This window comes from Neolamprologus multifasciatus, chromosome 23, assembly GCF_963576455.1.
Source record: "Neolamprologus multifasciatus chromosome 23, fNeoMul1.2, whole genome shotgun sequence".
NCBI lineage: Eukaryota > Metazoa > Chordata > Actinopteri > Cichliformes > Cichlidae > Neolamprologus > Neolamprologus multifasciatus.
In genome coordinates this window covers 37,343,800-37,358,033 of record NC_140460.1, presented here as the reverse complement: position 1 = coordinate 37,358,033, position 14,234 = coordinate 37,343,800, and the positions used below count along the sequence as shown (strand labels likewise).

The 14,234-nt window shown below is 45.2% G+C and overlaps 1 protein-coding gene and 1 long non-coding RNA gene across 4 annotated transcripts in view; one reads left to right on the top strand and one right to left on the bottom strand.

Moving 5' to 3' along the window:
* Positions 1-14,234, top strand: part of LOC146492111 (uncharacterized) — a 379,576-nt gene that overhangs the window by 210,531 nt on the left and 154,811 nt on the right. The window lies entirely within an intron of this gene.
* Positions 1-14,234, bottom strand: part of nrp2a (neuropilin 2a) — an 85,965-nt gene that overhangs the window by 17,556 nt on the left and 54,175 nt on the right. For all 3 annotated transcript variants that reach the window (XM_085150683.1, XM_085150682.1, XM_085150684.1), the window contains 5 exons: positions 8,164-8,244; positions 7,830-7,934; positions 4,376-4,641; positions 2,499-2,595; positions 909-941 (listed from right to left, as the gene is read on the bottom strand). In XM_085150683.1, the coding sequence (XP_085006809.1) occupies positions 909-941; positions 2,499-2,595; positions 4,376-4,641; positions 7,830-7,934; positions 8,164-8,244 (582 nt within the window). The remainder of the gene's footprint in view (positions 1-908; positions 942-2,498; positions 2,596-4,375; positions 4,642-7,829; positions 7,935-8,163; positions 8,245-14,234) is intronic.

Genomic DNA, 14,234 nt, shown 5'->3' with positions numbered 1-14,234 from the left:
GGAAAATGAAGCGGGGCTGAATACATCCTGATTTTTGGACCGTGTCACATAATTACAGGGGGAAATGGTGCGTGCTCCTGCTACTTCACACTGCACACACTCATTAGGCAGAGCTGACTTAGGGAGAGGAGACAGAGACACCCATGCTCGATGCTGCTCAGTCACTCTATCTGATTGCTTTCCACTGGGGACGCTGGTGTGTGTGTGATGATATTAATGTGTGTGTTTGTCAAGGGTTAGACACCGTGTGCTATATGTGTGCGCGTGTGTGAAGTCAGAGGAGTAGAAAAGCCGAAGAAATGCACACACATCACATTCGCACTGAAGCCTCCTAGCTCTTATCTTATTGGAAGACATTATGAGATGCCAAAACACTAACATCAATCTCATAGGGTCTCCTAGGATGCTCTAAATATTTTTCATGAGGCAGACAGTTATTTAAAACCCTTCAGGCTGTGTCAGGAAGCCTAGAACAGAGAATATGTAGCCCTTTTCAAATATGACTCCTTATGGCGTGCCTGATTCGGCTTCCTTCGCACGTACAGTCTTTCCTTTTGAGACCAATCCTGTGTTTCTGCTAAAACTGACAAGGTAAAACAACGAGCTACTGAAGCGATCTATCCTGTAACTTGATTTGATCAAAATTAATTTGGTGTTTGGTGAATATTTGCCATTAGTACTCATTTTGAGACTGCCGGTGACGTGGCGAATCAGCTTTAAAAAGTCTGGAATCACAAAGCTGTGGCGGACTCGGCTTCTGTGCTGTCAGTGTAAAAGAGTGATTTAGACTAATTGGTTTTTCTTTTAGTGGTTCAGACCAAGCAAAAAAAGAAACCCAGGCTAGTGCATACCGACGGGCAGGAAGCAAGACCACAGGAGAAGTGACTTCACACCAAAATCAGACTCACCTGGATTTTCGGGAGGAAAAGCCGCGAAGGGTTCTGTGAGGATAGAGAGGCGGGCGGGAGACAGGAGCAGAGAGGGGGGGGGGGGAGAGAGCGAGACAGCTGTTAGATAACTTTAAATATAAGCGAAAAAGTCAGCCAAATGTCACGCAAATGTCACAAGACTATCAAACTCCTCCTGAGGAAATTTTAAGTTAATTCCTCAGATAACACACATGAATTATGGCATTTACAGGCATTCTCTGCTAGAACGCTGTTTCAAACAGAGTTGTGGTTGCCAGGAATTTGAGACGGGAGTGTATAGTGTATAGGCTATGGGCGTATGTGTGTGTCTGCATTTGCAAAGTTTATACATTTCAAGTTGTTTATCTGCAGCGTCCAGTAAAACTGGAGCGGGCTGTGAATGCACAGAGCAGAACCTTCACTTTGATTGCCTGGAATGCAAACACAGAGAAATGATGTGTGTGTGTGTCTCAGTGTGTGGTACATGGTGTGTGTGTGTGTGTGTGTGACTGGGGGTGGGGGCTGAGAAAGAGAGAATGGGAGTAAAGGAGCAGGGGGTCCGACTTGGGAACTGGCGCCTTTTGGCGGGAACGCCAACGTACTGTGAAAAACTCAACTGTGTTTGGTGATAAGCAACATCCCAGCATGCTCTGGGAGTGGCAAAGGAGGAGAGGGAAGGGAGGAAGGAGGAAACACAGCAGCAGGGAAGCAGGAGGGGGGCTGGGCTATCATCTTTGCCTTCCAAGCTGCTGTGCTGCGTAGACTCTCCCAGGACTCGCATGACACACGCAGACATATAAAAATGACTCAACACAAACACAGAAAAACACTGGCCATACACATAGACACACACACTTTCCCTCTGTTACACTCTGCCACCCCACCCCCGCCGCCATGTTCCCACTGTGGTCCGGCTCCAAAGCACACTGGACGTCAGTCAGAAGTGATGACGGCAGGTTTTTGGCTCCGAACCGCCGGCTTGGTCTCTGATCTGTTTAACACCCTCTCCGAAGCCCCTGCTCAGGCTAGATTAGGGAGGCTACACTGGAGCTCGGCTCGTGCGAGGCACCCAGAAACTTGCTTGGGAAACAGCCTGTCTAGTAATTCCCTTTGATGGCTCGGGAAAATCTCTGTTTACAAATACGACAGAGGAGTGAGCGCAGGAGAGATAGAGGGAGAAAGAGAAGAGAAATCTAATGAAACATAGATTAGCATCGCCGGGGCCCACGGGGCGTTTATGGCCTAGTTTTCCTATTCTTCGTTTCTTTTCTTTCTTTCTTTTTTCGTGGAGGAGTAAACGCTGTCCCTCCCTCTTCTTCCTGCTTTCATCTCTGTGTTCGGTGGGCTCTTTGGAGGAGAGGCTGTCTCTGAAACTGGGATGGGAGGGCGAGTGAAGGATTGGTGTGTGGTGGTGCTGGTGTTTCTCACTTCACGTCACTGCTCAAGGACCTTACGACTGAAAGTCGAGGCGGTAGTAGGGAGCAGTAGACTGATGGGAGGGTGAGATAATGTGTCGTGTGTGTGTTTATCTTTAAAGATTTTTGGGAAGAAGAAGCAAAAATAAAGAAAGAAAGCATGTGTGCGACTTACGTGTACACTCCGTCAGTGGGGTGCTCGAGCTGATGTGGATGTTGTCTATCCAGATGTGCCCTCTGGTGCCGTGCACAAAGTAACCCTCCATCACAACCTACCATAGCCGAAAAAAAGGAAGGATGAAGAGGAAGAGGAGGAGGGAAAAGTTGAAGGAAAAAGAAGTGAGAGGAAGAGGAAGACGGATGACAGGATGGGGGGTGGAGGCACATTGAAAATGGGGACAGCAGCAGGAGGAGGAGAAATAGGATAAAAACTTAATACGGTGCCTGCGATTTCAAAGTTGCACTCAACACTTGCAATCATCCTCCCCTGCTCTGCAACCATCTCCCACTTACTTTTTTATGAGAACATTAACTGCTCGTGATGTCTCTGACAAATGCACAGCCAACTTCCAAACAGTCCCACAGCCAGAGGGACACTACAACGTACTTTATTTCAAATGTGGCCTAAAGTGACACAGAGCTTAAAACTGATACTGTCATATGCTCTGCTACAAGTACAAGTGCGCACTTTAGCTTTAGAAGAAGCGTCACATGGGCAGCTGAACTACAAGAAGCAAGGGGAAGACACACAGTCATGGCCCTTTTATACATGGAGTGTTGTGCTACTGGCGTGTACACCTGTAGCTGAGAACAATACTGCAGCGGCTACCATGCTGAGCATGAATGGAAGCAGCTGTGTGATAAAAAATAGTAGCAATGCATGATGTGGCCAACAGGCCGGGTATACTGGGAACTGAACCGTCCTCAAGACAGACTTAAAACTCTGGAATAGCTTTAGAGCACATGGGCCACATGCTAAACCTGGTTTGCTAAGTCAGTACCCAAGTAAGTAAACTTTAGCAGATTTAGGAAAAACTCTTAACAGTAAAACAACAATTAGCAGCTAAGCAGTACAAAAAAACCTACCACCAAAAGAAATGGGTGAGATCGCTAATGGTCGAAAAAATATTTTTTAAATTGTATGCTAGCTAAAAATATTAAGTACAGTAGAAATTGTTGTCTAAGTTATGGCTAATCTGTTGAAACGGTTTGTGAAAACTTTAGCTAAAACTTGTTAGCTAAAACAGCGGTCCCCAACCTTTTTTGCGCCACGGACCGGTTTATGCCCGACATTATTTTCACGGACCGGCCTTTAAGGTGTCGCGGATAACTACAACAAAATAAAACTAGTACCGGTACTGAAAAAAAAAAAGATTTATTCATAACACACATGAAAAGACCCAGAAAAACCGAGTTAATGATAAAAACGCTAACAAAATAACGCTGAAAACCGATAAAAACCCTGAAAACCATACATTTCACACCTGAGCCTCAACTCTCGCGGCCCGGTACCAAACGACTCATGGACCGGTACCGGTCCGAGGCCCGGGGGTTGGGGACCGCTGAGCTAAAACACTGGCAATAGAGCTGAAATAGCTAGCAAAGTTACTGTTAGCTAAACATGATGATTAAGCATGATGGGGAACTGTAACTAGAGTAGCAGATAAAAGTTGTGGATAAATGTTTGAACACTTAAGCTAAAAATCATGGTAAACAGCTGAAGCTGAAGTCTTAACATGGCTGAATGAAATGGCTAAGAGCCTGCCTGAAAGTTTAAATTAAGTTCAAGTTAATAGATTTTGACATTTAGGTGGTGGTGAGCGCATATAATGTAGCTTTGGGGGTATTTAAGATTGAAAATATTAACAGCCTACTCTAATAAAACTACAACAGAAATGTTTTCCCTTTCTGGGTAGCATGTAATAAAAATGTCTAACTCAAGATTACAAAGCCTGATTCGTATATAACTCAATAATACTGGTAAGAAGCTTGATTCTTTCATCTCCCATTTGCCTTCTTTTTAAGTATTTATTTTATGAGTTTAACCACTACCTGGACGCTTTTAGGAGATCGAGGTAGTATGGTCCGACCCTCCTTCCAGACGGGGCCCTGATCGTCTGTTAGTGTCCACAGGACCGTCTCTTCAAAGTGGGCGTCCTGTACCAGGACCCTGAGGTGGCCCTGGGCCTCCCCCGATATCTGGTAAGAGAAGACTAGACACAGGGGCCCAGTGTCGGCGGTCAACACGGGGCTCAAGAGCCGAGCTCGCTGCTGCTCAGTCTTTAGGCTTGCGTCTATGTACAGATAGCTGTTGAGCTCTGGAAGGGAAAGAGATATGAGAAAAGATAAGAACATGAATGATATAAAAGTTGCCACATGCACATTCCTGTTCTGTGAATAGACGTGTTGTTGCATTTATCCCAAATCTGATACTATCAGGAACAAAAATAAAAATTGTTGACTTTGGTGAATTTCACAGCAAAAATGTGAAACTGAGCCCTTCTGCATTCTCTCCACATTACCGAAAGTGAGCAGGGTTTTGTTTTAACCTTGAGTTCGCTGGTTACTGCAGTCAAATGAAAATGAAAAAAATAAATAAACAGAAGTCTGATTTAATGGATTTTCATTCAGGCCTCGAGGCAATAAAAAAATGAGAAAATGAATGGTTGTGTAGACTTTTGATATTCACTGTAAATGGATGCTGCTGCAGTTAGTCTGTGCGGCAAACACGGAGCGCGTACACAAAGGAATCGTGTACAGTGAGAGAATTATCGTCATTAATCATGACTTAGACACATATATAGACATGCACACATGTGCATAATGGCTTTTCACACGGTTAGACATTTCCAACATGACTGTTCAAAAAAAAAAAAAAAACCCGAGACACTAATCACCAGTTGCTAACAGGAATGGGATCACCACAGCACAATAGTCATACCAAACAATAGGGATGTGACAAATATAAACACAGAGAAGAATAGGTCCACTGAGAGCATCGTTCATACATCGAGTGCTAGCAGAACTCCAGTCAAGACCCTCGAGGCGTTTTTTTCTTCGTTCCCTTTCAGGTAAATGACTTAACCAACGGAAAAGTCCAACAGAAATGCATCCCCCTCCACTTGTTTACACCAGAGGATGTTTAGTTTGCAAATTGGAAAGCGACACGAATTCCATTGTGAGAGACCGCATGTACGAGTGACTGCCTGTGCGAACGAGAAGCACAGATTGCATTGTGCATGCCCGCGTACGTGTGAGAGAGCGGCTCGGTGAGGTGTCTGCTGAGGAATTTCTTAAGTGGGCCCGGTGGGAAAGAGTCCAATATCAACAATCTGCAGATTAAATCACCTGCTTTATCAAGAACAACTGTGTGTGTCTGTGTGTGTTGGTGCCTGTGTGTATATGTGTTCCAGCAATTAAGCGCCTTTCTGTTTTATAGGCGAGAGAAAAACTACCACAAGTAAGAAAGCATACGGTTATTTCTGTCCAGTTTGCAGTAGCAAGTAGCATCCACTGCCACCGCACTCAGGTTTGCTGAGTGACTAAGTGAGTGAGCCTTTTTTTGCTCCGTGTGTCCAGCAGATCACACTGGAAGTATCTGGGGGGGATAAATCTTCTTCCTAGTTGACAGCTCCCCTCTGCCCGCCATGTGTCGCAGTCGCCTGTGTGTGACACCTAAGACAGCGTGTGACAGTGTGTCCCTTGGCCCTTGCAGCTTTGAATGAATGTGTATGTGTCACTGTAGGAAATATATATATTATATATATATGTATACAACTGGAGAGGATATACAATCAGGTCTCCATGAGGCGTTTTATGACTTATTTCAATGTGCGCACCAAAGCTTCCTCCATTCTCATCGCCTCGCAGTGAAGTGGAGTCTGTTGCCCCCCCCCCCCTCCATTGTTGTGCCTCTTGTTCAGCAGACGCCTCATAATCGAGGCTGCCACGCCGGACACAGCAAAAGGAGAGCATTATTAATCTATTTCACAGAGGTCTGCTGCTGGCATGAGGAAAACAATGATTCAGTCTACAAAGCCCAGTTTATCACCCTGGTGCTAGCATGATAAACGAGGAAGTCTAATTTAGTATTAGAGTAGATGGTGGCTATTTCTAGGATTGTGTGTTATTACTGTTACTATGGCTGGTGTCAGGTGTGAGGTCAAGAGGTGATGAGTTTGTGGTTTCTGGGAGAGGTGCGGGAATTCTGTAGAGGATTAAAACAGTGATTTGATAGGGGCGAAATAAAGATCCTGCAGGCTGGCTGGGATATCGTGACCTTTGACCCCCGTGGGAAAATCAAAGGCTCGCGCGGCGTGTCAAAATGGCTGGAAATGATACTTCAGGCATGAAAGCCACCACGGCCTGTCTAATGAAAGAAGCCGCTTTGAAGCCCCCCCCTCCATAGATTTTTTATGACCCGAAGAGGTCACGCTTCAAGAACATTTCCTCATTTTTGCCACGAGATCTGCTGTCCTCCTGAACATGACCGAGGTGACATCACTGAAGCAGGTTGGGTGTGTGTGTGTGTGTGTAGGGGGAGGGAGACTGGACCTCTTGTTTAATTTTCTCCAGCTGCAGAAATGCTAAATCTTTCATGGAGACTTGCTGGAGACCAATGAATTTTAAAACAATCTTGGGATAACGATCCCTTACCCTGGAAAATTATAAATAGTGCAAAAAAAAAAAAAAAGAAACCCAGCAGGAAACCTCTTCTGTACCTTTTAACAACCTGCCAAATGCTGGACTTTTGATCTGTGGGTATGCGTAAGAGGAAAATGAATAATTATTTCTTCAAGGAATGCCTAAGTAATAGGAAGTCTACACAGCATCATGTGGGACGTGCCTGAGGTAATTGCGGGGTAGTAAAGGACGGCTGGGGATAACCGCTCGTCTTTGGAATCTCCTGCTCTGAACTTAATTGGAGCCGCTCGGTCTTAACCCCTTCCTGCCGAGACTTCATTCTGACACGCAGAGGTGAGCCGCTGCATGTCACATGCGAGGCTGTGTGCGCTTTCCGTGGAGGCTGCTTTCCCTCTGATTCCCTCAGTTCATTTTCATTCTCATTCACTCGGAAAGAGCGGCGTGGCTGGCGCACGGCGTCGCTGACAAATTAGACTGGTTTCAATTTAAGGAATTATTTTAATCAAATTGAAAAAGGGGGGACTCAATGAAGATTCAGAAGGAGAATGACTCCATTTAATTATAGAAAATGCAGTCTTGTCTAGACCCGAGGAAGTTGATGGAATAAACGGCATGCTTGTGCAATTTCGGCACCCAAATAGAAGTCTGCTTGCAGCTGCATACATAAAAGCTGATACCCCACAGTAAAAGAAAAGGAAAAAAGAAAAGAAAATGGGGTTCCCGTAGTGAACCTGAGCTGCTAACTGCACTGTTCTGTAAATCCATCCGGACATAACTTCAGATCTATTAAATGCATGCTGTGCAGAGGAAAAACACTGAGGGAGTCGGACCAAATATTCACATTTCTGTTAAGGAGACTCACCGTTGCTGTGCAGGGACCAGAGCAGCGGGGCGTTGGGGTCGTGCATCCACCCACACAGGCCGTGGTCGAACTCACACACGGCGTCTGATGGGGGAGAGGTGGCCGCTGTAGAGGTGGAGAGCAGCCAGGGAGAAAAAGGCAGCGTAAGAGCGAGAGCCAAAGGGCAGATAGGCGTGAGAAATCAAAGTCATTTCAGATACAGGAGCATTCGCAGCTGATCTACATAATGTCATGCAGCGCTTTCTCAGGCCTTTCATCTTTCTTATTACAGCTTCCTAACGACGCTATTAATCCAGCATTTCTTTGGCTCTTTCATGTTAAACACCTGTCTCACCTGTAGTGGTGACAGGGACCGTGGTGGTTTCGACGTCAGCTGGCAGCGTGGGTGTGGTGGTGCCTGCTGGGGTTGAGGTTTCTGCAGGAACAAACATAATGAAACTTGGGTCAAAGGTGGCCCCTTAAAGCCAACTTCAGACAATGTATTACTGTAAAGAGGGCAGCAAAATGAACTGCTGTTTGTTAAAGACATTATTTATGTGGCGATATGTCCTTTGGGAGCTGCACATTAGGGAGGGCCTGGAAATACAAACGGGAAAGAGGAAATGATAAACTCACAAAGGCAAAAAACAACAAGACGGAAATGAAGTCTTTAATAATAACTCTCCATTGTGCCTCTATAGATCATAGACTATACAAAAGATAAAGGTAGTCTCCGGGTGTAAAAAGTGAAAGCCATTCAGGTCGTGGAGTCTTCTTGACACTCAGCAGGGGGTCAGAAAGGAGTGAGATCATATAGACGGCTATGGGAAAATGACCACTCTTCTCACTTGATTTAATACAGCAGAGAGGAGTTTTTGCCCTCAGTCACTACTTTTATATCTTCTTCATTAGAACGTGATGCTCATTTTGCAAATCATGGTCTTATTTAAGAGTAAAATACACAATAAAGAAGAGCATCTTTTAGGGGGTAGCTATCAGAACCACCCCTTACATCAGGGGTGGGCAACTCCAGGCCTTGAGGGCCGGTGTCCCTGCAGGTTTTAGATGTGTCCTTGAACCAACACAGCTGATTTAAATGGCTAAATTAGCTCCTCAACATGTCCTGAAGTTCTCCAGAGGCCTGGTAACAAACTAATCATGTAATTCAGGTGTGTTGACCCAAGGTGAGATCTAAAACCTGCAGGACACCGGCCCTCGGGGCCCACCCCTGCCCACCCCTGCCTTACATCATCATATATAATGATATTAGCATATGTATGTATGATTCCTATCTCCTCCCAGACGAACGGAACAATCTTGATAAAACTTTGCATCAACATGTGGTTTATACAAATATTTTATTCAAATGTCACAATTCAAAGTTCAATCTGCAATTAATGTGCGCATGTTTGTTGACATTACTTGTGCCTATATTATGTTTATTTAGTTTGTGGGTGTTCATTATGCTTTTTACCGTCAGCGCAAATTTTAGAGTCTTGCCAGTGCAGTCGAGCGGCTGCTGATTAGCGATCGAGTTCTTGATATAAGCTGCTATAAAAAGTCTAGAAAACAGCACAGAAGAGCAGACAACAAGAAAGTGGGATAAGAAGACGTAGTTTGGGTCGTCGCAGTAACTAAGAAAGTAAGTAACTTTTTTTTTTTTTTAAATTTAGTGTGTTTCGTAGCTAGGGTGATGAAAAAATTGCTCAAAGGCTTCAAAAATGGGCGATAGCAAAGTAAGCTAGCGACAGTTATTAGCACAAAGAACAGAAACAGTGAACTTGGCTCATTAGAAACACAAAATAACAAGTTTGTTTGATCCAAGCAAACAAAAAAGAGTCACTCAGATGAAGCAGGAAAATTTGACTTATTGTTTTATGAATGTTGATTTTTGTTACGCTAAAACAGCTAAGGTCTCCGTTAGCATGCACCTTTAACAGGACAATGCAGTAACGCTGCTGCTTGAGTTAATAACCTTATCGCTATTTTATCATAACTCAGCACATAAAGAACGTGCCTACGAATCGTACGTGGCTGAACTGACGCACGTGGTACTGAAACCGCTTCACTGTACTACTTCATGTCTCCTGTCAGAGGAAGGCACAGAAAACCCAAGAGAGCCCTTGTCATGTTGTGTCTGGGAACTCAGGCGTCAGAATCTGTCTACCATACATACTGGCTCGGATATGCAGACGCACAAATGAACAGGCACACATGTCCACATGTTAATACGCACACACAAAACAGGCTGGCGCTAAGGCTGATGGATGGCACTGTCTAACAAACTCCCCTCGACCTCGGATGGGATGATCGCACTCTGGGACCACTCTCTTGCTGTCAAGAAGGGTCTAAAAGCGCACACACACACACAGACACACACACTCCATCACCCACTCTGCTGTCTGTGTGAACTGTTGTGCCTTCTTCACTCCATAACTCATGCGCGCTTGGAAGGAGGGAGAACAAACACAAAGTGAAATGCATGATTTTCGGTCCTCCATTAACGTCAACTAAATCTCGCATATATCAAAAAGAAAGACAAACAATACACAGAGGCATAAATAATCCAGCAGTTCGCTCATTAAAAGACGTCAAATGCACAAACACACACACATGTTGAGCAGGCTGCAGCTAGAATGTGAAGTGGTAGGAAGAAAAAATAAAAGCGTAGTTATTAAGAGCAGATGGGCTGACCCTGGTGAGCTGTGGGAATTTACGCAGGAGTTTGGGTCAGCCAAAGATCCAGATGTATAATAAAAAAATAAAAAATGCAGGTGCTTTCCCACATTTAAATTTAGTCAGCCAACTTGTTTTTCTTTCTGTTTGTCTCTTTTCTTCAAACAGATTCAAACATATTGCAGACATTTGAGACGGTGACTCCTAAAAAAAAGGCTAAGTGCACTCTCATTATATTTAATTTTCCTCTGCCTTTTTCTTATTTAGTCCATCTAAACAACTCGATGCTTGATGATCGTGTGTGAGACGGGAGGTTGAACAGACACACGAGTATCTAAGAAGGAAAAAGCGTGACATGGATTAAGCATGTCTAACGCCTGTTAGTGGCAGTACTAGAGGCCTCCTGCTGTTAAGGTTCCTCCTTCTGTGAGGCTACCATTATCATTTAAAGGCTGCGAAAAAAGCAATGAGGGCAACAAACACACCGTGATACGCAATTGATCTGCTTAAAAGAACTTCCCGCGGAAACGAGCGCAACGGCGCCACAGCTGGAGAAATGGCAGAGATGAAAAGGCTGGCCACAGCTGGCGACTGCTTCTGACATTAACCCAGCGTTAATGTCACGTCCTTTATGCCAGCTATTAACTAGCTAATGAGACTCTTATCGCTGCCGGTCCACTGGGAAGCAAAAGCATGGAAAGCAACTCTACCCTCCTACCTCTCTTCCACCCATCCGACTTTCAAATGGGCCACCACGTCTTGTTCAGCGTCTCCTCTTTATTCCTCCTCTTGTGTTCGCTCTTCTCGCCGTCTTTTGCTTTTTGTGTGTGTGTGTGTTTGCCTTTTTATTCCATTCTGACCTTTTGGGTCCTCTAGTTAAGTCTCAGGAGCGGGCGTTAAAATAAACCATCTACACATTACCTGAGCGCGCGCCGCGGCTAAACACACACACAAGCAGAGAGCGCGCAGTCGAGTCCATTAAGATTCTGCCCAGCTCCTGAGTACTCTATGCTTTCAAAGGTCAAGCCTTGTCACAGTGTAAATGTGCTGACCTTTCCAGGGTGTGACAGGAGTGTTTGGGGGGCGATGGGAATGGCACTGACTTGCGCGCTGTTTGCAGGGTGTGTATGTTTGTGCGAGGCGAGGGGGAGGTAATGTGTGTTAACGTATGTGACCTGCCTACCATGCCCCGAGTCCCGTCCTTGATGCGTGCGAGGACGGTGTCGCGAGAGCTGCAGCACGCGGGTTTGTTGCACAGCAGAGAGGGAGCCTTGAAATGCAGGAACAGTCCCTCTGCAGCAGAGTGTTGTCTTACATAATGTGTCTGCTGCTGCAGGTGATGATGCAAGTCATCATCATGCACGGGATGAGATACCAACACTTAGAACCGGGGGCCCTAGGCGGCTGGAAGGGGGTGGGGCAGTGCTGACATAGATAATCGAGATGCACGCTCACGTATGCGAATGCACATGCTCACAGACAAATTCTTCTGCGGGCTTGCTTTTCAGTGCACACGCAGTCGCCAAACACACACACACACACACACGGTCGTGAGGGCCAACCCACCCTGTAAAAAAAGACATTGCTCACTTCCAAAGAGTCTGACTCAGCAATATGTCAGAGAAGAGGAAAAAAAATCTTCAATTATGTAGAAAGCTTTTCTGTAAATCTTTCCCTGGCAGTACTGAGTGCACACACGCGCGCACACACACACACACACTCAAACACACACAGAGTGATGGATGCATGCACGCAGATATACATACACCCCAAAAGAACACAATGGGGTAGACAAGTAGCCATTATTTAATATTTTGCCGGGTGGGGTTAAGTGCTCAGATCAGGGTTCATCCTCACACACACAGACGCACCATCACTTCAAAGATTGCATTAATTTCCTGGAGAGTTGCCCTAATCGCTACTTGCGGGACTCTAATGCTAAATCAAGCCTTCACCTTAAAAACTTAATCATTTAAGTTAAGGGTTATTGCTTTTTTCTCCCCCAAACGGGAGGCGGGTTCCCTTATGACATGAATAATGCAAGAGCACAAACAACAAAGAAGCCAAAATTCCAGAGGCTGGGATGCTGTGAAAACACTGGGATAATGCGCTTACTCCAAAGGCGGGATGATATAGGACCGAACTGAGAAAAATGGTTCAGAGCGATCATCATTTGAAAGCTAGCTCTACTGTGTTTACTCGAATTATGGAGGGAGGACAGACAGCTTGAGGTGTGTGTGCGTGAGCATGTGCGAGCTCTATTTTTCAGTGCTCCCAAGACTGAAATGAGCCTACCTGGATTTTTTTTCCCCTCTAAAATTTCATCCCTGAGCTCATAAATATTTCATTCTGGGAGTACGTACACTAAAAAAAAATGTCACTGTAGAGGATCTGTGTGCAAGTCAGTTGTGTGGCAACAGTGGGGGGGGGGGAGGAGCAGGAATCTGAAGGAGTCAGGACCAACAACAGCGAGCGTGGAAAAAAGGTGCGAGTGATGAGTAACAGAGGGGAAGAGACGAAAAGAGAGGAGGCATGGAAACGAGGAAAGAAAAAAAAAGAACAAAAACATTTTAAGACCCACGCACTGGGCCTCGGGGTGGGAACGAAACAACTGCAACCATGTGGAGGAATAAGGAGAGAGAGCTCTTATTGTGCTTTCGTGCGCTGGGGATGATTTGGGGATAAATTTCATCCTCTTACTTTAAATCACAATAAGGTGAAAAGTAAACTGAAGACTCTAGAGAACGACTGAAAAACAAGAGGGGACGGAAAAGCGAATGATTTACGGGATGTCAGCGGTAGTCCGTCGTCCCTGCTGAGTTTTGGTGGTCTGTGAACAATGTGTGACCCTTAACAATAGTACTGTGTGTCACGTTTCCCCCGAACTCTCCGCTCCATCTGCAGAAAGTCAACTCTGTCAAGCGGTAAAGCCTAAAATACTTTTTCATTTTGTTCCCATTTTTTAAGTTGGTGTTTAGTGTTCATTGGTTTCTGTACTCTGCTTTCCACATGTCAATCATCAGGCAGCAGCTAATGTAAAACACATTGTTTCCTGTGCTCTGGAGGAGCTCCAGGGGAGGATAAAATGACCAGGGACCAGGTGTTTAGAGCAGCAAGCCTTAAGGAGCAATCATAAACTGCATGGGACTTCCCTCTGTTAATTTTTTTTTAACTGTACATAATGATGGATTGAAAATATGGGTGCTGCATCTTTGCACAACGAGGCACATGCAAACAGACCTGTGCACATTTACATTTATATTGTAGACTCTGTGGTTACTTTGTTAGCTCTCTGGACGTGCAGTAGAGGCGATAATGACAATCGCTCTTCAACTGTGCTCTTCATCAGGGCTTGTGGGAGCGCACAAACGCACATAAATCGTCCTAATGAAAGCGTAGCTTGACATGCTTGTGTAATAAAGTACGTGTCTAGAGAACATGCATGAACACTTTGCTCGTTTCCTGTGGCGCGTGGGGTAAACGTGTGTCAAAACATGCATATGTACTCGTGTTTAAGCGCTGTTGTAAACGTTGAGCTATACTGCCCAGTCGTCCTTTTCAGGCACAGAGGGAGTGGTAAACAGTGAAGGTCCATATGTGCGCGAGTGCTGGTGATAGCGCGTATGATCCGACAGCACTTTCACATCTGGATAACAGACCTCGCTGGAGAGTGAACTGATAAATACTCTCTTTCTCTCTGGGGATGCATTCATTTAAACCAAGCTCTGTCCACTGCCTGCCGCTTGTGGA